The following is a 24,341-nucleotide window of genomic DNA, read 5'->3' on the forward strand; positions in this document are numbered from 1 at the left end:
AAACCTCCTATTCGTACTAATACTACTAGCGAGGAGGGAGATTTGTATAAACTGGGTTAAACAAATACCACCCTCACACGCAAACTGGTTAAATTCGGTAGTAAGATATAACAAACTTGACAAGAAAGGGAAAAACTCCAAGAGAGTTAATTTCTGGGAAATATGGGAACAGCATTTTCAGACGGGCCTTTAACTCTTTCGAATCTCTAAAAAACAAATTCCAATGATTAAAGCGATGACAATAATTCCAGGCAGAAACCATTTCTGTCGAGTAGCCAGGAAGGCTAGCTCCCACTCCAACTTCCTGAATTATTGATAAAGATAAAGAGCATTGGAGATAACTGAATGGTCACAACTCCCAAAGGATACTCCCCAAACTCAGTCGAACACAACGGGGCAGTGAAGGCACAGAACCCGGGATCTCAGACTCCTGAAGCCTCCTGACTTAAACAATCGCATAATGAGGATTAAAAAAAACAACAACAACAAAAAACACCTGTCCGACTTGATGGTGCACCAGTGGGGGAAGTGATGGCGGATCCTGCCACCCACTGGCGTTTGATGGGCCTGAAAAGTCGGACTAGGAAGGTTTAGAGGCTACAGCCCGCCCGCTGGCCCTCTGAACCGCGAAGGTGGTTCCCACGTACCCCTGAAGGTTGGGAAACTTGCTGGGGCCTGTGGCTCTGGGCAGGACATAGTGGGGCACCCCTACCGTAGCCCCAAAAGAGGTGAAAAGCAGCATGCAAAGGGAGGCTGGAGAGGCCCACAGGCTTGGCCGTAGCCCGTTAGTCCTCAAAATGCTCTAGAGCATTGTTCGCTTTGTCCCCAAAAAAGTGATGGCCATCAAAGGGCATGTCCATGAGGGTATTCTGGACATACCCCAAAAAGCCAATCGATCTCATCCAGGCGTAGCGACGAAGGGCTACTGACGTGGAAATTGTCCTGCCCAGAGAGTCAGCGGTATTCAGCCCACCACGGATGGTAAACTTCACTGCATCCCTCCAGGGGCAACAGCCTGGGAGAGCACTTTCCAGGCCTCCTCTGGACACTGAGGCTGCACCTGCGCCATCGTATCCCACACAGAGTGGGAATAACGACACAGCAGACATGCAGTGTTTACTGACCGATGTCCCAAGCTGGTGGAAGAGAAAATCTTCTTCCCAAGATTATCCAGCTTCTTAGATTCCCTTTCCGGTGGAGCAGAAGGGAAGGCGCTCTTGGAAGTAGAGGCTTGGACCACCAAGCTGTCCTGGGTGGGGCTGACCCAGAGTGCGAAGACTTGGAAGAGTGATGATGGCTCAACCTCCCGCTAGACCTGGACCTCAAACGGCGCAGAGCTGACTGCCGGCGCTCAAGAAGCTTTCGGGACCGCTCCCACAAAGCCTTCGGAGCCATGGACCGGCAGTCGGAGCACGACTTGGGGTCATGGTCGCGCTCCAGGCAAAAGATCCACAAGCGAAGCCATTCCGTAACCGACATAAGTCAACTACAGCAACCGCATGCCTTGAAGCTGGGCATCCCTACGTGCACCAAGGGTTGTATACTCAATAAGACGTCGACAAGTCGCTCAAAAAGTTCAGTCAAAAAGTGACTGGAGGTACCGCTCTCTCCGGATCTGAGCTGGCTGGCGCAGAAAAAGAAAGAACTGACGTCAGAGCGCGACAACAGCGTCTAAGTAGCTACCCCGACGTCATCCCGGCGACACGACGCCAACGACGAACGTTAAGCCGACCGATGCCACCTTTCCGACGCGCAGAGGTACTGCTGACAAAAAACATTCCGGATCCAGGCTTACGCCTGGCAGTAATTGTAAGGTAAGGAATCTATAAACAACGTGTTTCTTTCAGATACTATGTTTAATTGACAACTATACTCCCCACTGCGAGTTTGGTTTCATACTGAGCGCAATGCCGGTTGATTGTGAATAATATAAGTTAGACCAAAGGATGAATTGTTTTTTTTTACTTGACAAATGTACATCAACCTGAAAAATTGGAGTGCTTCGGTGTCAAGGATTGCTGGACAGCCATTTAGTTTTCAATGTTATCCTTTTATAGTTCTCCTTTGATTTTCATTTTATATTAATGTTTTTTAAACTACAGATCTCCAAACTGTGCTATCTGGTCTCTTGTTTGCCGCTCATTCCCACTCCAGTGCAGGGAATCCCACATAGGCACTTTCTCTAAACCAGGAGGAAGTTATGGAATGCAGTAGCCCATAGTCTATCATTGTTTCACCATTCCAAGGTGGCCAGCGCTCTGGTTCTAAATGTGGTGGCCATGCTGGAACTTTTAATCAACGTTAGACTATATCCAAAACCTCTGCAAAAGAAAAGAGATACATGCTCCCATGTTTACTTTTAATGTAGGAAGCATATGCTCATCATGTTTAGATAGCAGCAGGTCTTTTTTCCACTTGCATTTGCTGTAAGTGTATCTTGAATATGCTGCTGCGTGTGTGCCTTATTTTTGTTGTATCAGGGGGTGAATGCAAGAATGAGTCAGCGGATGGATAATTGCATGCATGAGCTCAAAGATGAGTGACACTGTGCCTGCATGATGACCAATTGAGCGCCTAAACCCACCAATAGCAAAGGACAGTTTTTCAAACCCATACGTAACGGCATTGCAAATGCTTGTCTACTTATTGGTTTTCCCAATATTTTGTGCCAATTACAGGCAGCATTGGCAAAACAATAAAATGAAAAACTGGGGCAGATGTGTACATGCAAATGCTTCATGACAGGCTCAGCGTTATGACGTATACACAAGCATTTGGCATGGCACGGCCATCATCTTATTAAGCGAGACACCTTTAGAAGTGGTAAATAAAAAATTAACAAGTATTTGCAATGCAATAGGTCTCGCATTTACTTAAGTTTGAGCTATTGACATTTTAAATGACAATGCCTTCTATTTATGTTTTCTTTTTAAAAACAAAAGAAAAGGCATTGTCATTTACAATGTCAATACTTAAACTTCCACAACTGCTAGACCTATTGCTTTGCAAATGCTTTTTTGCTTTTAGTTTGCCTAATGGAAGCACGTACAATGCTTTTACTTTATGGGGCATATGGATAATTGAATGATTTGGGCACCCACATATCAAAGCACACCTGATGCGCAGACCTCTTTTTATAGACCCAAAGAGGTGGACTCTTCACACCACCAAAATTAATATTTCCTAGCCCCATTACCACCGCCAAAGCGCCTGAGACAGGACTGGTAAATGTGCTCGGAAGTTTTAACGTGATTTAATGAGCTAAGAGACCCATGCAGTGATGTGTTACTTGAGGTCACGGGTTCTGTTCTGCAGATGAAAATATGAAGCACTTCTTAAGGGGCACTACGAACGACAAAATGTTATACCAAACTGAAAACTTAAATTGAAACCAAAGGAAACTAACATGAAATGAACTTGAAATTCCAACTTCCTTAACGTGGTATACGGTGTTTTACTGGGGGGCTTGGCTGGGCTCCAGTTTCTCTGCAATAATGAAGTGATGGGGGTGGGGGCAGTACAGACGGGCGCTGAAGCTGAACAGCCACGGACAAAAGCAAATGTAAAAAAACACGTACTGAAAGTATGTGTTTCCGATTTCGTGACTGTCCACAAACCTAAAACAAGCATTTACAATGCAATGGTTTTGCCTTTGTTAAAGTTAGAGCTATTGGCATTGCTCTTGACATTATTTTTATTTATGTTTTTTTTAACATAAATAAATGGCATTGTCATTTACAATGCCACTAGCTTTATCTCGCAAATGACACACACAAACACCCACGGAGAGGCCCCCCCAAACACACACAGAGCCCCCCACACACACACACCCACACAGAGCCCCCCACACACACAGCCACACAGAGCCCCCCACACACACAGCCACACAGAGCCCCCCACACACACAGAGCCCCCCACACACACAGCCACACAAAGCCCCCCACACACACAGCCACACAAAGCCCCCCCAAGTATAAGGTACTTAAAATGAGTAATTTTGTCAAAATGACACGTCATGTGTAAGATTATAATGTGTTATTACGCATGCTCTGTGTGTGCGCCTGGTATTGTTTGGCATTAAGATGTGATACAAAGTGACCAAAATGGTGCTGGGGCTACTGGACCAAAATGCATTACATTCACCTTGCTACCAGAACCCACGATCTGGACGGAGTTCGAGCATTTAAAAGTGATTTAAGACATAACACATCGAAAACATGCCACTTCATACACAGTAAACTTGACGAGCTATAGCAACACGTTTTTCAATACAACGGGGATGGACACCAGTACATGGCTGGGGCTTTAAGAAGACATCACCGTCCAACGTGTTACTAAGGCGGAAGTAAATGCAGCGCTCCTTTTCAATGGCCTCACACGCCCATCACGATTGCTAGTCGGCTTGCTACAATGAGTCATTACTATCGGAAACCGCATCCGACTTTAATCTTACGTTTTACAGTATTTTTACACGTACCCTCCAAACAATGCTTCCGGATTAATTGGTGCAATATTTTTTTTATTTACCACCCAAGATCCCACTCCTCCTCCCGGCAGTGAGAGCGCAATGAACAACAAATTAAAGTCCGAAGAATGGTTTTCAGGAAGGGTGTATTGGCGGCGGTTAGGACAGTGGCAAGAGTAATGCGGAGGAGTACGTTTGCATTTCGGGGTGGGCATGCTGGGAACGGAGGGAGACAGGATGGCAGGAGATGGGTGGAGGAGTGCACAAATTACGTTCTCAGTTAAGGAAAAGATTGGGTACCAGAATACTTTATATATAGTACAACGAAAGTGCACATGACAGATCAGATTGTGTGAAGTTCAAAGGATCACTTCAGAGTTAGCAGTGTAAGAAAGGCATGTACGGAGGGCGTGTGCACCCTATGTGTAACCTGGATGTGCTGGTGAAATACAACGCGACTTTCTGCAAGTTGAACGAAACTGCTTCCGAATTAGTAAACTACCTAGGACCGTTCACTCTATACCCTTCACATGTCGGATGGTGTTCAACGCGGGCTGCCGTTAGTAACTGACTTTATTTACTACGTGATTGCAAGATGAAAGTCGGCGCTTTACAAAACTGAGGGCATTTTTCCTTAGTTCCTTTAGATTTCAAAGAAAGCATACCTTTGAGTTGGCTACTCGCAACACTTGTTTTTTGACAAAACTACAGAATAGTGCATTTCGGTTAGCACGCTGTGTTATGTTTTCTTTATTTGATTTTCACTAGCATGCCACACATTCTCAGTTAGTATATTGTATTCGGCCAGTTTGTAGCATCCACTTCTAATCTAGACTGCAGTCCAATTTACAGGTTTTCTGTTGCTGACATTAACGGGTGGTCGGAAAAGGGGGGGCTCTGGCGAATGGTTAGAGGCTCGTTGAGGGTTGCGGAGACGGGGCTGGGGCTCAGGAGCAGAGGATGTGGCGTGACAAGACGGGGGCTATGCTTGGAGCTGGGGGCTCAGATGTCTGAAGGACATGGGGGGATGGGGGCAGGGTGTGCGCCGGTGGGGTGAGGGTGTCCCGGACTGCGGGGGTGCAAGGAAAGTGAAGGAATACAGGGGTGGAGGGGGGTTGGGGGGTCGGGAGCACGCAGAGGTGGTAGCAAGTCACGGTGGGGTGGGGTCTACTCCTAGACAAAAATACGAAAATGCAAAAAAGGCTGTTTAAGGGGATTGGGATGCATATGTTTTTGAAGTAAAAAGGAGCAACAGTGAAGGGATCTGGCCAGAACGCACGGCATGTCCAGCATTAAGTGGGGGAGGGTCGGCCGCCAACAAGGTTTTAACTCCAAGCCGGGAAATCGGAAAGGGGAGGGGCGTCCAGCATCGCTAAGCTTTTGGGCAACCCTGTCCACACCATGGCAAATATGCCTGGGTCTTTCATGTACCGCCTGACTGATGGAGGTAACTCGCGCCGAAAGCAAAAAACTCCAAAGACAATATTTTTATATTCACCTCGACAAATAAACGTCATAAGGACTAAGGCCCCAGGCGCTGCCGCTCACGGCGATCGTGCTAAGTGCATCATCGATGCCACATTTTAAAAGGTCGAAACAAGCAATGGCGGGAGCGTGACTAGAGGGGAACTTAGAGGTCCAGTTCGCGCCGACCCTTCACGGTACACCGAAGGTCAGGGGAGAGAGCATTCTGGAGCCAGTTAGATGTTGCACGCAAGGTATATTACAACTCTCTGCCCTCAAACTACATACACACCACAAAGTGCCTTACTTCCTGCATGCGCCAAGCTTAAAGCAGTACACAACCACCACGCTTAGCAAGAGAATGGCAACACGGGGCATCACCCACAGACACCCAAGTGTTGGTCCTGGAATCCCTAACGGAGAAGATGCATTTCTGTCAAACTGTTTTTTCCTAGTTTGTTACCAGAAATGTCACTAAGGAGGCTCTGCGGAGACTGAGGAGGTGTCTGCAGAATCTGAGGGGGTGTCTGTGGAGACTGAGGAGGTGTCCGCTGGACAGTCAGCACGCACCCTGCCCGCTCTCACCACTCTGTCACGCACCTCCCGCGCAACGTCACGCACACTGGCAGCCCTCCCCTCCCCCTGCACAGTCACACACCGCCACCTCCTACAGAAGTGTCTCAGCACGTGCCCTGCCTGCCCCCACACACTGTACTCCACGCACATCCACACACAGACGTCCAGCGCCTGAAGCTGTGCGGTCTCATCACACACTGTCCGCCCTCACACTCTCCCTTCCACACACTCGGGCAGTAGGGGTACGCCCCATACGAACACCACCAGCTCCTGTGCAATTCCTTTCTCTCCACAATGACGCACACTGCCAACACTTGCTGCGGGGTGTGAGGTCCATCCGCACATACCTTGAGCTCCCACACTGCCCTTACACACACACTGCAAGCCGAGGCTCTGCTGCAGAGGTGAGAGTGGCAGCAGGCTCCTCACAGATTAGCTGCACTGCACCTTAGCAAGGACACACCCTGCAGTGTCAGTGCGGTGCGCACAAGACAAGGAAGGAGGCACCAGCTTTTGAGACACACCTGCCTCGGGGGTCCACTGCTCAGCCAGTGCTCGTCAGTATTTTGAGTATAAGTCCTGTGGATGTCACTTCTGAGTGCTGCCGGCACGTGCGCTGCTGTCCCCGCACCCCGGCTCACACTCTGGGTCCGATCCAGCCTCGCACTACCTTCCCTGCCACCGGAGCGCAGAGAGTGCAGCCGGGATTCAATGCGAACGGCAACTTCAAAAGGAGGGAAGGAAACGGCTCCCTGAGCGCTGCAAACCTTGCGGGGGTTTCTAGGCGACAGGAGGACCCTTGGCGTGACTTACACAGACCCTGGCAGCACAGACACCCACAGGTCCGAAGAAGTAACGGGCGAAGCAAGGAGCACCCTGACAGATCCCACTGGAAGAAGAGGGGGTGGGGCTGATCCCTGTGGTGTGAGAGCAACAGATCCCACGGGGGAATAAGAGGGACAGACCCCAGAGGAGTAAGAGGAATAGATCTTATAGGAAAAAGAGAAATATATTTGAACTGAACAAGGGTGGAGGAACAGATCCCAGCGGAGTAGGATAATTGATCCAAATGAAAATGCTGACGGGAGCCGGATCCCAATAGGATAGCATCGAAAGGACGGCGAGCAGGACATCGGGAGCGACGGATCACGGCGTAGAAAGAAAGAAACAACTGGTCCCAGATCACAGCGAGACCCAATCACGACCAGATCCGAACAGACACCAGTGAGGCATCCACGGAGCACGTGGGAAAGGGGCGTGGCCAAAAGATCTGCGACCGAGAGCAAAGACACATCCAACTTTACACGGAGGGGCGGAGGACTGTACCACCGGATCCCAGAGGAGTGCACAGGACAGATCCACTGGCGAAGGGTGGACAACGCGCGCCCCGCTTTCAGCAGTGGACAGAGCTCAGCAAGGTGGAGGAGTGAGGACAGAGCTGACCTCGGAGGCCGACTGTGGACAGAGCTGATCTCAGAGTGTGGACAGATCTTCCAGGGACTGCAGGTGTTGGGGTGGGTGAGCGGGGGAGGAACGGGATGGTGCGGGTTAGAGGAGCTCGAGGCGTTGGGGATGACTGTGAGCAAGTGGGACTGGACTGGGACAAGTAAGAGAAGCGAGGGGCTTCTAGGCGCTGTGGGTGGAATGCGACGCTGGAGAATGTCTTTCAGGGACTGCAGCGGATGGGTGAGCGGGAGAGGATTAAACGGTTCAAGAAATCGAGAGGCTTCTGGACGCTACAGGAGCGAGAGTGAGCGGGTGCAGCTGGACTGGTATAGGTAAGAGAGGGGATTTAGGCATTCTGGGGTTAGAAGGGTGAGCGCAGGGGTTTAGAGCGTTCCGGAGTGAGGGGGGGGGGGGGGGGGGGGGGGGGGAGGGGGCGGGGGTGTGATCCGGCAAAAAAAAAGGCTGCGGACTGGTCAGGATATTATAGTGCCGTGAAGGCACCGTAAGGAAGTGAGGCGCGCGCAGCAGGTGTCTGCGAGCGCAGCTGGAAAAGTCTATGAGAGACCACAGGCCTTATGGAGCTCACCCCTTTTCTCTGCCACACCCGCTAGTGCAGTCACTTCCTTTAGGCTCCGCACTCTGTCCTCTGGTATTCCACTATGTTCTGCACTGCTTCAACCTTTCCAGATTATGGCAATCTGTTCCTGCCCTTATGCCATCTCCACGGCCGTACCGCCGCAATACAAACCCTCGGGCTCCCCCGCTCTTCCTGTTCGCCAGTAGTCGTAAGCAGACCTAAAGGGATGGACTTCGTGGCGCTCGGAAGAGGTGTCTGTCAGTATAAGTAGGACTCTCTACAGAAGCATGGACCTTATACAAGTGCCTCGAAGGGACTGACTTCGAGGTAGAGGATAGTGGGCGTCCACCAGTCAAGATAACAGGGTTTTTGGAGGGGGTGGGGAGAGGGGCGGGAGAGTACACGAACGGCGGGAGGGGGGCGGGAGAGAACGAGGGGGGCGGGAGAGTACACGAACGGGAGGGGGGCGGGAGAGGACGAGGGAGGCGGGAGAGTACACGAACGGCGGGAAGGGGGCGGGAGAAGACGAGGGGGGCGGGAAACGTTGACATCCATCGGACAATTTTGCTTAGAGAAGGATGGCTTTTCAAGAAGCTGAGCTCTTCTGATAAAACAGCTTTTTTCGTGTATTTAAAAAGAAAAAATGAGATAACATCTCTCAGTTGTCCAACAAACATCAAAGTGTACATGTGTTACTGTGGAAGGAGTTTGTACAAAGTGTTAATTTTCTAGACACCATGACTGTTTCTCGAAACATGCCAGAGGAAAGCTGCATTTAAAGCGCAGGCCCGTGCAGCCCGTTAATGACTTCCCTTCTCTTCGTCGAGATTTCCCTCAGGTTCTGGTAATTGCCGCTCCTCAACTCCTTTCTACAAACGCAAGTGCCCGGGACCTAATTGCCGCTCCTCAACTCCTTTCTACAAACGCAAGTGCCCGGGACCTGCGTCGAGGCTGCAGTTCTACTCGCTGAGCTAGTTAATTGAAGAACACTGCATAGCGAATAGGCCAGAAAACGGAATTAAACAAAGTCAGCCTTTGGTAAATCAGGCCCCAGCGGATATATACACCTCCGGCCTAGGCCGACAGTGTGAGGATAGCTAATCAATGCTTGAAACCACGAGCCTGCAGCAACTGATCGATGTCATATGCAGACAACGGCGGCCTTGTCACCTTAATATGAGGAAAGCTCTGGTCTGCCTTTTACACCAATGATTGGTTCTTTTGCAGCACATCAGTGGCGGGCGCTCGGAGCTTTGAAGAGCCCCCGAGCAGGGTATTAGAGGTAATGCCGCATATTTAACGCCAGTTACTGGAGGACGGCCGGGGACAAGTTAGCAAAAACATCTCTCTGATTACAGAGATTTCCCTAAATGGCTAACAAATGCCCGCAAGGCCTCTAATGCTAAGTCATTCTTAGATAGCTCTTAGCAGGAGAACACACTATCGCTGCCGCACTGCTGTCCGCAGTCTCAAGACCCGATCAATGCTAACCTCGAGGACCCTGGGCCCTGCCTGCAGTGCTGCAGGATGCCAGTGGGGTCCTGTCGGCCCCGGTGGCAGTTTAACTGGGACTCACTGTTTGTTACGGTCCCTCCAATCTCTATAGCAGGCCCTTAGACACGGAATATCGGACATTGGGTCTTTGCTACCCTTATCCTGCCTGGTAATTGTAAGGCTACTCAGCAACACGGGAGGGGGCGGAGATGTTCCTAATGCCGTGGTTGAACCCGGGAGTGGGGCGGGAGAGAACGAGGGGGGCGGGAGAGAACGAGGGGGGCGGGAGAGTACACGAACGGGAGGGGGGCGGGAACGGGAGCCGAGGCAGCGGTAGGGGGCGGGAACGGGGCCGGGGAGACACGGAGAGCGGGAGAGGGGGTGGGAACCGGCAAACAAGCATTTAAAAAAGCAAGCACTCACCTGGACTTCTTCCGGGTGCCTTCAATGGCGGACCAGATTCGGGGGCGTTCCCGGCTTTCGCCTGACGTCGCGTGACGTCGGCAAAAGCCAAAGAATGTCGGGAACGCCCCCGTGTCTGGTCCGGCATTGACGGACAGGCCCCTCATCCAATGGCTAGGCTCCATTTACGGAGCCAGCCAATGAATGACGAGGGCCGAGCCAAAGCACACTACAGTTCTCATCAGGTTTTCGCCTGCGCCGAAAAAGATGCGCAGAGCGCATCTTTTTGGCGAGGCAAAACCTAAAAAGCGACTCGGATAAAAGGCAGAGCGGCTCGGTGTGACTCACCCTTGCAGCAGACACAGCCTCTCCACACTGTGCTTTCAGAGAGCAGGGTGGCCAGACAGCATCTGGAGCCGGAGTTCTAGCGCCTAGTGCCGACTGCAGACCACCTGACGCTGCACAGGGTCTGCAGCTGGACTCCTTTTACCAAGCGGCCCGGATAAAAGGCGGAGTGGCGCCTGTGACGATCACCCTGAGTAAGCATCTGCAGCCGGCGGAGCAACTGTGGGTTTTAGAGGACTTTCGGGTAGCGCCTCGATCTGCACGCCTGTGATTGGCACCTGTAATCTGCTTGTTCGCCCTCAGACACCCACTCAGCTCACTGAGCAATCTTTGGCTGTGAAAGTCTCTGCCTCGGATTGCACAGGCGGATCTCTGCAGCAGGAGCACGAACCCCCAGAGCTGTGTTATATTGCAGGATTCCGGATCTATGTAGCGGGCATATTGTTCATTGAACTGTCTCACTGGGAACCTCACACACTGCAGAAGCTGCACTAACACACTGAGCTATCCCACTTGCAGTGCACCTAGTGGCTAGGACTCTGGGGAGGGAGCGTAGACCGGTTGAGCTGACTTCATGGGACTGGAACCTGTACACTGCACGCTCTGCAGCAGGTGCATGACTCATCTGAGCTGTCTCACTCGATTAGGGACCCGAGCACTGACTGTCGCATCTACATCTCTGCACACAGGTCTTTAAAATATTGAGCTGTGTCACTGGGGTTGGAACGGCCGCCCTGCTTCATGCACACGAGCTCCGCTGAAGTATTAATGCACCGAGCTATCTTACCTGGACCCCCTGCTGCACGTGCACACAAACCTCAGAGGGTGCATCCGAGATGTTTTCATTGGTTTGCAACCTTTCATGGTAGTTGCACTGAGATCTCTGCAAAGGGTGCATTAACCCCTCCGAGCTGCGTGCCAGCAAAAGTTAATGGCTGAATTGTAACGAAGAAAATAGAATAATATAACGTTGCAAAGTGTTCCAGGGCAGCTCGTGACTGGCAGTCCTCAAATTAATCACTTTCATTAACTGCAGTTCTCTTTGCCGAGTGCCAGCTGAAATCACACCCAGCCTTCACTGTATGTACCCTGTCTTGTAAAACAAAATAAAAGGGTTTGAAATACCTCTTCTCCCATTGAAAGGCAGCAGCTGCCTTCCCAGCGTTAGGGCGACCAGCATGAGAACCAAAAACACGCGTCGGGGTGTGTGAGGCCAGAACACCGCGGGAGCACAACGTAACACACACACACACACAGACGCACAGAAACACACACAGAAACACTGATACCCACACACAGACACCCACACACAGACACAGAGGCACACCCAGGTATACACAGAGACACACCCAACACAGACACACACACACACACAGAGCGCCAACACAGACACCCAGACTGTAACTCTGTACATAGGAACAGCATTTCATGGGAAGTTCATCGCCTGATGCTAGAACCCTATGTAGACCAATACAACTAAAAACATTTTAAAAAAGAACATTCGAATAAAAATAGGAGCTAAAGAAAACACAGGCACATGTCGCACCTATGTCTAGACGGGAAAGACATCAGCAAGACTTTTGGAGCAAATTTAAGTAAGACGACATAGGGAAATGGATAGCTGTAAACCCACTGTTCACGACTACTGCATCTACCAAACCAAAACTGTTTCCTTCTTTTTTTAATTTAAATCTGCTTGACACAAACACCGCTCACATCACTGCTCACATACACATGTGACACGATCAACAACCTGGTGCAAGACACTGCATTCTGCTGCATTCAGGCAGCTTTTGGAGCAAGGACATCTCCTCGGACCCGCTCCCTCCTTGCTGACCCGAAATGACCGCGCTGTACCTTCCAGTGCAAACTTAATAGTGAACTTACTAAGAGCCGTCCTATCATGGTGTTCGCTGCATGGTGCACGAAGTGCGGACTCGGTACACACAAACTAATGAGGGGATGTGGCTCAACGGCTAGGGCGGTGGCCCTCGAAACTGGGGGACCGATGTAGAGTCTCAGCAGGGACGCTCGACATCCTGTGATTCTGGTTAAATCACTTAACTTACCCGTGCCTAACAAAAACAAGAGATTTATAGTAGCAGTGGAGCATGAAAGCTTCTCGGCGCATGGAAGGCGCAGCGTTCACGGGAGGGGGAAGCGGGGGGTGTACGAGCACTGAAAGTATGATACGGCTGCTTTAAAAACAAGAACCTAACAACAGGTGGCAAATCCGAAAAAGGAATACAAGGTGAGGACTTACTTCGTATTTTTCAAAGTCGGCATTTTGAAACATGTACAGACAATTTAGAAACGATAAGCGATCCCCCCCCGGATCTTCATGGCGGCGGCGAAAGTGAAAGCGCGGTGGGAGTGCATGAGACGCCGTTGCCGTGAGCGTGCACATCGGCTGCTCCCAGTCTGAATTGCAGACTGACTCACGCGCGCGACCAAATACCGTTAACAATCCTGCGCGTGACCAGCTCTTGTCTCTTCCATTGAAAATGCTGCGCGCGTGGCCAGCTCTTGTCTCCACTCGTTGTCGGCTGAGCCGACAGCTATAGTCTCGCGGCGAGAGCGCGCTTCGCGCTTTCGCCAGGGCGAGACCTAAAATTACATTATTTGTGTGAAAAAGCACTTTTTGAAAATGGAGCAGCCTGACGGGAAATGTTAGGTGCCGGGCGCTCCAAAAAATATATTGTGTTAGGAAGGATAAAGGAGTGACTGAACTCAACGCACGACTGGTAGATTGGGTTAACCAGAAGTGGGTTGGGGACCTACAGAGGAGATGAAGACTGGGAGTGAGGCAATAGAAAAATAAAAAGCCAGTGTGCAAGAAGCAAAGGACGAGCCTGGGGAAGAAGGGAGAACATGGTGGTAGTGCTCTAGTTAGCTGGGTCAAAGAAGGTAGATAACAAACACCCTTAGAAACAAGAACGAAAACATTTTTTTTAAACCATGCAAGTAACATTGCAGTCAAAGAAAATGTAAGGCCAAGAATTCATAGACTCAATCAGGACAGCGGTACCCAAGAAATCTCCTGTCTTGGAATGGGTTTCTCTTTTGTCAAGGAGCACCTCACCTGCAAAAATGCACTGAATATAAAATGCTTAAGTATTTATATATTTACTTTGAACGGGATCATGAATTACGATGAAGACATCATATGTCTTCATTTCATGTGTTCTGAGTATTTAAGGGAGTAGTGTAAGTGGTACAGAAACACATATAGGCAGAAATGCAAAAAAGCTTCAGACTGACAACAAAAGGATACATAAGGGTTTGTTTCCGATGGTAGTCCATTCAAATCAAATATATTCATCATGTCGTAGAACTGACCATGTGTGTCCCCACAAATCGTTATCTTGTCCTTCTGAAAGAAAAAACACATTTATGTGAGTGCAAGGGTAGAAGATGTTTGGAGAGGCTGGGAGGGGAGGACAATTTAAGAGGTTACAAAACGAGGGACTAGCAGGTGAGGGATCAGGCAGGGAGGGCTGGGGGTGAGATGGGCGAGGCAAGAAGTGTGTAGCCGCTAGGAAGCCAGGCTGGCAGAGCAAGAAAGGCAGGCATAACAAGTATGAAGAGCAAGTGGCGAAGAGGGCAGGCAAGGCAAGGGCGGAGGCAGGTAGAATGAGGGCGAAAAAGGCCGGCAGAGTTCGGGCTAAAAAATGTTGATCTAGCAAGGCAGCACATTGTTAAATTACATAACTATCATGTTTTTTGCTGCGTGATTAGTTTGTGTTATGTTATTATATTTTAGCTAGCATGGTAATTTTTTTGTGTTTGTGGTCTCCAACTAACAAGATAAATTACATAGAGAAATAGAAAACAAAATAAATATCCATACTTAAAAGAGGGCTAGCTAGCGGACTCGAAGTACTCACCTCCTCTAAGACTGTTTCTACGAGACTTGGAAGCTTGGCGAGAAATTCCTTTGTCTGCACAAGAATCTGCCAGGGGAAAAAAGTACTGATATGGCTGAAAGGAGCAGGGCACAATTACATTTCAACAACTATGAGTGACACTTTCTCATGAGAAAAATCAAGCAATAAGACGAGGGAAACATATAAATATCATAAATGAAAACCATAAGAGCAACGAGAAACTTTAAGAAGATCTTAAAACTACTGCAAAGCACTAGAAATGGAAGGGGACTAACTGGAGACAGACTGTGTGACTGCAGTTCTTAGTAACAGAGGGCAAGCAGGCACTGCAGCTGCAAGGAAGATGATCTAATTGATCTGATCATTCATGACCGTGAGCTAGCCTAAAAAGCGAACTTTATAGCATAGTGCAAGTGCAACAAGGAGATTATTCTATCACTCAGTCTCAGGCACTTACTTCTTTGCGACCCTAGCAAGCTAGGGCCATGGCAACAAGTGGGCCCCGTCACACATGGTTGAATAATCAAATGACATATCCACATTAAAACTCATTCCTTTCGTATAACTTCTGTCAAGAAACTAAAATATCAAAAACTCATGAACACTAATCATGAATAAGTAACCCCATATGATCATGGTTGGCTTCCTGATGACCAAGGAGTTCATGAAACAATTCACATTTCTATATATATGATCAAAGCACTATAGAGGGAGTTGTAGCTGTTTTTTAGGTCACCGGGAAAAGGCGGGGGGGGCAGCGGGGGGGGTTCCTTGTTTGCATTAGGGTCTATGGCACCCCTGCTACACCTTGCCAAAGCAGGGCCTAGTCACGGAGTTGAATTTCTCAGCATTGTCATAGGCATCCCACAAGCACTTCTCCACCACCTCCCAGGAGAGCTCACAAACAAGCTACGCCATGACTTGAATTAAACAATCCTGTGTGATTACATCTTAGTGATCACAAGTACCCCGCATTTTCTTTCTATGGACTAGTCCACCAGAGCCAAGGGCCTTCTACCCTTCTACCCTTCTGCACAGGATATATTTTACTAGTAGAGACATGAGCTTATCTGTTCATACCCCTACAACTTAACAAGTACAGCGGTTGCAAAATTCTGATTTTTGTGAGTGAGTAGGTCATCCAAGCATTTTTTTATTGCATTCTCATACTTTTGGTCATGTTTTTCAAATATAAATTAAGGACTACGTGCATTACAAAATAGAATAACACTCTGAGCTGAATGATCAATAGATCTGAGGCACTGCTTGCAATCCAAAAGAATGTAGGGCTTGCTGGTTGACATCCTCCCAAATAGAGAATAAGGTGTGTTGCTCCTGAAATGGCCTGGGAAGGATGTGCACAGCTTAAGAAAGGACTGTGAACGGTTTATAGATTTAGTGAAAGAAATGCACACATCACCCTGTGCTAATAAAATAATGCACAATATTTTAAACAGTGATGTGTCTCGGCAATATATCTACTGCAGTCCCTGCTCCTATTTTCCAATCCTGGGGCTCACGTACATTGGCTCTGGGAACGAGACTCAATAAAAAAACGTGTCTCGCTTATAAAGCAGGTGAATATCACCAAGATTCAAACAAAACCATACCGACACAAAGCAACACTGAAACGGCCTATACTGACACGCATACCCTACCTAACTGGAGTCAGTGTACCATGACAATGCATGCACATAAGTAAGAAACTGCTGCAAGTATTTCCTGTGCAACATGTGTAATTATTAAAAGAGCAACACTTTCAATTAACTGACGGTTAACTTTCCTTTTTTAGGAAATGCTAATAAAAAATTATAACACCAAAAAACTGTTTAGTAAGAGCTCACGGTGTATCAGCAGCAACGTTGGAGTGTATATAAATAATTTGAGGCAGAAACACTTATTGGTTTCTTAACAAGTGGTCATTCCATTACAAACTCATCTCCTCCCTTGCAAACCATCTTTTAATACTGCTGCCCGTTCTGAGGGATAACGCCATACAAATCGATCGCACAGAATCTAAAGGTTCAAACATTTGCTCACCTTAACTGCGGAGGCAATTCCGCCACGGTGCGGCGGTTTTATTGAGTGGGCGGGGCCGTGTGCAGCACTACGGAGGTAGTGCTCGTGATGGCAGTTGGCAGACGGGCGCTTCGAAGGGGCTAAAAGACATGCAGTACTCCTTGCCTGTGCGCCCTGACATGTGTTGCTATCAGGGCAGGGCACGAGTCGGGGTACCACGCGGGTGGACGGCATCCCCCCACTTATTTTCGAGGGTTTTCCAGGGTGGATGCCGTCCACCCTGCTCAATCAAAAAAGCCGTCCACCCTTTTCCATCAAAACCGCGTCCATCCTTGCCTGCTGCCTGACCTGCCTCCGCCTCCCACTGCAGACTTCCCTGCTCGAGACTCGAGACTCCACTCCCGGCCTCAGCTGCTGCCTGCCCTGCTCGAGACTCCTCTCCCGGCCATGAGCCCCCCTCCGCGCCCCCGGCAGACAGTCGCCTCCCTCGTTTGCAAATTACTTTGAGTCGGTATGTCGCCCCCACTCCCTTACACCTTACTGTGCTCCCATCCGCCAGCATCAATAGCCCCTCAGGTGTCAGTTCAGACAAAGGGTGGCCCAGCTCTCCATGGCGCCGGTGCCAGTCTGATGGGCGGCAGGCTCCTGCCATCCCCTTCATCAACCTAAATGAGGTGTGAAAGGCAGGCTGGAAATGCACCAAGCAAAGGTCACACCTCCAGGCTACCTTCAAAGACTGGTGAATAACATCAGTCAGACCAGCCCCTCCGAACTGCGGTAGGACCGGCGCCCCCTGGACTGGTAGCGGGAGGGGGAGGGTTAAAGACACCATGCCTCCTGCCATACTCTCGCACTGTAGTCCAATGAAAGCACTAGGATGAACCCAAACTGCACAGACAAGATCAATATAAAACTGTCTGTGAGAGTGCTACGTTTTTAACACCTCGCCCGTGTAAACAAACAGACACTGTCTCAAGGGAGATATCAACACAGCGATTGTAGAATCTCCTTCTGCACGCAGCAGGGGCCGGTGGACGCTATGCAGAATATTGAACTGGTTGGGAAGAAATACAGGGATTCAAGTAGCTGTTAAACATGCACTCCAAACAGCAGGTGGAAAGAAAGAGAGTGTTCAGGGCAATCTATAGGCGGCGTATGCCAGAGTTGCTCAAATGCAGGGAGCAAGTTAAACAAGGAGTGCACCATTTAAACCACTGCTGGGAAATCAACAGGTGGCATTTTAGGAAATAAACAATGTATTGTCATTTTGAGATTCTTAGTATATTTGTATTTACTTTGCTGTCGCAGAAGCCTATTCTTAAAACCTTCATGCGCCCTTAAACAGCATGAGTTCTGAAGTTTTCAAGGTCTGTGCGTGAGTAGTTTATTCAGTCCAGGATCTTCTGTAGCATTGTGGTCCTTGCAGTCTTGTTTATTTAATTATAAAAACAGCGATACAAGAGCCAGAAGTCAGAGCAAAACTGGGCTACAAGGCCTACTCACGTATGAACGTAAAAAAATGAGATCTTTCAAACATAGTTGATTACACTGCATATTTTGTGACATGCGTGTGTAAACCTTTCTGGACTTGTTTGACGCACTTCATAAAGAGTCATCCAGGGACAGCGGGTTTTCAATTGTCAACCACACTTTTTTGACTAAAACAATTTGCAAGAAAAGCACATCATGTAAGGTAATGTGGCACATTTTGTAACGCTGTTATTTCATAATTTTGCAATTTTTTTTACATTTTAACACTGTTAGGGCAAATGTTTCACACAATTAGTACAAGTGTACCATTTAAATACAGTAATAAGCAACTGAAAGGCGACCAGCCAACATCTGCATAGGGTCTTCCACTGCCCGGCTAGACGCATTTTCTTTGTTCAAGTCTGCAGATTATTAAACAGATGACGGATTGTGTGACCAATGCAGTAAATCAGAAATTATGTGGAAAAAACGTGCAGCAGCAGATTTGCATTATTCGAGTGACAACGTTTAGAACCGGGTACGTATGTCCAAGGAGTATAGAGAACCAAGGCTCCAACTCTGACCTGTACTAGGTTGCTAAATGAAATAGTTGGACATCAGATATGGTTGTCGTGGCCCAGCAAGGGTGCCAGGACCCTAATGCCAACATAGAAATAATAATAATTATGTGGAGTGTTTCCTTCACAGCGTTGAGCCCCATTGTCACTACACCTGCTGCACCATTGGTAGCCATGTCCTTGTGTAGTGGGTCCGCCTGCAATGTAGTCATTTTTGCTCTTTGGATGTTATAAGGGTTTGGCGGATGCAGGACATTTCCTGTGTTGGCAGATGCCCAACTCATCCCTTTTACAGAGTATGTACACTCCTGTAGAAATTCTAAATCCATATATATACTCTTAATAGGCCAAAAGAAACGTATGACACATTTTGCAGTATAAATCTCAACTACCGTAATATATAAAACCAATGTATATATTATCACATCCCACAGAAGCTGATATAGAATCCTCTCTTCGGTTAGACAGATTGCACCCCCCCTCACCATTCCCCCCACCAGCGCCTTGAGACCCTCACAGGTGAGTAGCGCACTTACAATTCCCCTGATTGCTTGATCCTGCTCAGCCATTCCAGCACAGGTATGTTCATAGAAAGACAGACCTAAAAAGGAAACACTGAGATTTCCCTGAAAATCTGGGTTGCATCTATGCGCCACAACTGGCTTGTTTTGGTATGACCATACTACAGGCTACACCCATGACATCTCCTACGGCCAGAGGAAGTCACCTGGAGGGGCTGAGACAACTAGGCTCTTATTGGACTTTTGCACAACAGAGGGCAGTGTTAAAAACTGTGCAGTTCTATTCCAGAGGCTCACTATGCAATCTGCCTATTCGGGAGATGACCAAATAAATGTAGACAGTAGACAGTAAACACATTGTTTTCTGTCTGTATTTATCTGTAAACTGCTAATTCCTCCATACAGGGACCTTAAGTCACAGGCTTAAGTACCAAGCAGCTTCAATTGTTAAATCTTGCAATATATGCAAATGATAGCTCTGCCTTACATGTGATGTCACTTCCTGTCGTGATGTCACTTCCTGTCGTGATGTCACTTCCTGTCGTGATGTCACTTCCTTTGACCACGCCTACCTTGGAGAGTCCCCCCACTTCTTTTTTTAGGACTTGTGCCCTGGTTGCTATGGTTTACTGTGACCATAGCAACACCAGTGAGTCCCTAGTCCTGCCAGCTGCTTAATTTGCCTGACAACACCTGTAGCACAGAGTGTGGTGGCTTTGTTTTGTTTAACCCCTCCCATGCTCATGACGGAGCTGCTCCGTCATGAGCATCGGCTGAGCTGTGCTCATGGCGGAGCGGTTCAGTCATGGCCCTGCCGCCGCGGTGCTGATTTCGCGCCTCCGCGGCGTGTTCTATTGAGCGGGCGGGGCCATGACGGAACCGCTCTGTCACGAGCACAGCTCAACCGCGGCTCGTGACGGAGCCGCTCCGTCACGAGCATGCGGCCGCCGCTCGCCCCCCTCCCCCCCTAGCGCTGCGGCGGAATTGCCGCCGCAGCGAAGGGGTTAATTAAATGCGGTGCCTCACGACTTCATAAAGTTGTAGGAGCTCTAATTATATGTGACTAATACATTTAAAATGCGGTAAAGCAGACAACTGCATTAAAATGGGTATGTCTAACGCCAGATGCATGGTACTTGGCAGGGCTGTGGTTGGAGGAAAAATGGTGGGAGTAGGTCGATGAAAAAACTACAAACCTACACATGGAATTTTTATAAATAGTTTACATCCAACACTTGCTAACACACACAAATACTATTTTCTTTCAAGTCAATTGTTAGACGAGCTCAGCAACAATTTCTTTTTTCACATTAACTGCATAAATACTGAAAAAAAGAATATTGATACAATCGATCTTCTAGAATATGACTTTCGGGTTTAACATGGTATCTTTCATTCTATGGAGACTGGTTAATATGATGTACGATAACAGTGAGCACTGCCCTTAACTGCTCCCGGCCCCCGCACCGCGGGAGCCGCTGGCAGCAGTTTCCTGCCATCATTTTGCCTGTTTCTTCACTGGACCCTTTCTGCTGGCTGTTTGCCCTGGCCACAGCGTCGGAGGTGCGGAGGTGACGGCGGATTCCTGAGCCTGATTCTGTGGGACTACAACAGCGGGACGCCGGGACTGAGAGGACCAGCATTCTTAGAGTGACCTGCAGCTGGTGCCTCTTCCCATGCTGTCCCCGCCCACTGCTGTGTATTTCTTCGAGCCCTCTCAAAGCATCGCGAGACGCATCGCGGGACTAGCCGGGCGAAGCCCGGGCAAAGGGCGGGCCGTCTGTGGTCGTCCGTGGACGACTGTGGCCGGCCGGGCCCCGTCACTTTATTGTATATCCCCACATTCTCTCTTTCTACTGACCTTTGACATTGCCACCGAAGCCCGGAAATGGCGGGAAACAACAAATGAGGGGGAAGATAAGAGGCACCCTGGATGACTTTCGCATTAAAGCTGTTTCGAACTTGGACCATGAAATATCCGTAGCGGAAACACGCTTGTCCCTCGAACTTCAAAAAAACAAGCGGTCATCATTGGGTACAATTCGTCAGACTTTACCCCCTCTCAGATTCAGCCCAGTGAGCACAGGGATTCCCCCTTCCATGGATACTAGTATTCCCCTTCTTTTTCAGGAAAATTCTCCAACCTTTATCTCTGTTCCACTGAGAAGTCCTAACATTGATTTAACCTTCTCGGATTCCTCATTAGACTTCTCTGCATCAGAGATTTCCCTGTTGCAGCTTCCAAATGCTACTCCTACCCCGGTAAACAACACTCCCACGCAAACACCATGTAGACAACCTACCTTAATAAAAAGGAAGAGACGGGGAAGGGATCGCCGGGGTGGGCAACTTAAAGTAGCCCGATTGGGTTCCAGCCCACAAACCGCTAATCGTAATATAACATCCCAATCCTGTCGACCACCACTGAAGTCAAAATCAAATCTCCCACAACCTCAATCTAAGTTAAAGCAACAATCACCTGAACCTAAGCTAGTTTTAAGTGACATAGAACATCTAGTCAGATCCCTACTTCTTACTATATTAGAAAGGGTAAAAAGAATAGGTGACCAGCTGAATGAACTAAAGGTAGAAACCATTTTAAACTCTCAAATTTTAAAGGGCTTGGTAGCCATCAACACAACCACTAAACCCAGTGAACCACATTCAGTCAATAAAGATGCCACTAAACTTATCCCATCTGGTCCTGAGATGACCACGGGGAAAGTCAGGCCTCTCAAAGATACGCAACATACTGCAAATATTCCTTGTGTGAAACCAGGGAAAACCAATAAGATTAACAAACTACCCACACACCACTCTTAAAGGACCCAGAGACTCAGTTATTTTTCCACGTAACACTTCTACAATACCCACTACACACTCAGATTTCAAAGTTATAGACACAACAACCCGTCAACCGATAGGTCAACCCATAACAACTCAAGGATGTCACGTAGATCTTCCCCCAGAGGCGGTTCCATATGCTATAATTTTGACAGGTGTACCAGAGCTTGCAGCAGGAAAGAAAGAAGGTTACTCTGAACTAAAGAATAAAGCCATCTACTGGCTCAAACAAAATAGGCCACTGCCCCCCATATAGATGGAGATATATTGTTTGTTAGAAGATTAGCGTGGATAGGCTCTAGACCTAAGGACACTGCAGGAGATGTAATTATCATAAATTTCAGAGACCGTAGGGTGGTCCCATACATCGCTGAATGGTATTATCAACTGGGATCCATAGTTCCTAGAACCTTAAAATACTTTTATCCAGAGGCCTTAATCGTCCCCCGTGGCCATCGTGGCGTGCCCATCCATTATAAACATAATAACTATCCCTTATTTCCACCAAAGATGATAATACTTTGGCGACCTATCCAGTAGTCCCTTAAAAAACCTACACTCTGCTGATGAGTAACAACAATTCCGAAACACCGGTGTACAGAGTTGGTGCAGCAACTTTGCCTGTTACACGTCCAGAGCTACGAAAGGCGCACACGCCTAAAGACTGCATTTACCATGATGCTCGAGGGTTACACCCACTGGTGAGGTCAGGAGTGTGCGACCCATATACTTTTCACTTTATATGGTTCCCTTAAACCTTGGAGCTGACTAGCTCGGACACCGCATCTTTGCCCCACGAGGGGTACCAAACCTGTTAATACTTTGGCAACCTATCAAGTAATCTGTTAAAAAACCTACACTCTGCTGATGAGGAACAACAATTCCGAAACACGGGTGTACAGAGTTGGTGCTGCAACTTTGCCTGTTACACGTCCAGAGCTACGAAAGGCGCACACGCCTAAAGACTGCATTTACCATGATGCTCAAGGGTTACACCCGCTGGTGAGGTCAGAAGTGTGCGACCCATAGACTTTTCACATGACCCCATGGTCCACCAATCGTCGGGTTTTTGAGAACCCACACGGGCAATTTAAACGCCAGAACTTTTCAATCCATCGAGAAAACAACCCACCATCCCGGTTTGTCCCCCTGTCAAAACGATATGATGCCCTCATGGATCTAACCGATCAGGATTCACACCAGGGAACTAGTGCGACACAATCTCCAGTAACAACGACCGATATCCCGCCAACTGATCTCCACCAAATAGGGTGCTTAAATACCTACCCTGCGGCAGGGGAACTCACGCCCCCAACCATTTTTCAAGGGCCTTTACCAACAGAGAATGATCAATTTTGCAAAACTATTGTTGCAGTTGATTCACCTCCACCACAGTGTAATATTCTTGATTCCCTCTCCTATAAACATTTTGAAGCCTGAGGAGTTCATATATAGTTTCCTCTCTTGGAACGTGGCTGGTTTAGCGGATAAAGTCGACCAAAAATACTGGCTGGAGGTCGTCACAGGGCACAATGTAATTTGTCTCCAGGAAACCTGGTCCCGGGACACCCACCATATTAATGGTTACCAAACCTTTCATACCGCAGCTCACGGCCGTAATAAAGGGGGTCTTTGCACTTTTATATCTGTTACCGGGGGTATTGTAATTAAAAGGACCGAATTTTATCAGATATTGTGTCTACAATGGGGCTCCCCACAAAACTTTATTATATTAAATCTCTATAATAACATTCCTTCTGACAGGAGTGAGGCTATCTTGAGCAAACTTTATTAGACTTTGATTTCCATACATTACCAGCTGGTAGGTGATAACATTATGCTCTGGGTTGGAGATTTTAATTGTACAATCTGTCCCCACGGTCCATTTGGTTTGTGTGGCCTATCGGACAACGGGGAAGATTGCCCTTCCCATTATACTCATTTGTCAGTTGGTAACTCATTCAATAATATACTTTTTTATTTTAACTTAACATATATTAATGAGTTTTGTATCCCAGGTATACCATTTCAGCCAACCTTCAATGGAAGGGGGTGTAACACGATAATGGACTTCACCTTAATCTCTGCATCCCACGTAGGGACAGTGGCTACCTGGAAAATGGGTAAGGCTCTTGACTCCGACCATTACCCTATAGTGTTTAGTATCAGAGTTAAAAACCCAACACATAGGATAGTGGCCAATACCGTATATATCCCAGAAATAAGATTAGCCTAAAAACGGATACACTATCA

The 24,341-nt window shown here is 48.2% G+C and overlaps 1 protein-coding gene across 1 annotated transcript in view; it reads right to left on the reverse strand.

Annotated features, from left to right (window-relative positions):
- PPP5C (protein phosphatase 5 catalytic subunit) overlaps positions 1-24,341 on the reverse strand; it is a 349,815-nt gene that overhangs the window by 133,662 nt on the left and 191,812 nt on the right. The window contains exons 5-6 of the mRNA XM_086938408.1: positions 14,657-14,722; positions 14,044-14,142 (exon numbers count right to left, since the gene is read on the reverse strand). Coding sequence (XP_086794534.1) covers positions 14,044-14,142; positions 14,657-14,722 — 165 coding nt within the window. The remainder of the gene's footprint in view (positions 1-14,043; positions 14,143-14,656; positions 14,723-24,341) is intronic.

The sequence above is a fragment of the Lissotriton vulgaris genome, chromosome 9, assembly GCF_964263255.1.
Source record: "Lissotriton vulgaris chromosome 9, aLisVul1.2, whole genome shotgun sequence".
NCBI lineage: Eukaryota > Metazoa > Chordata > Amphibia > Caudata > Salamandridae > Lissotriton > Lissotriton vulgaris.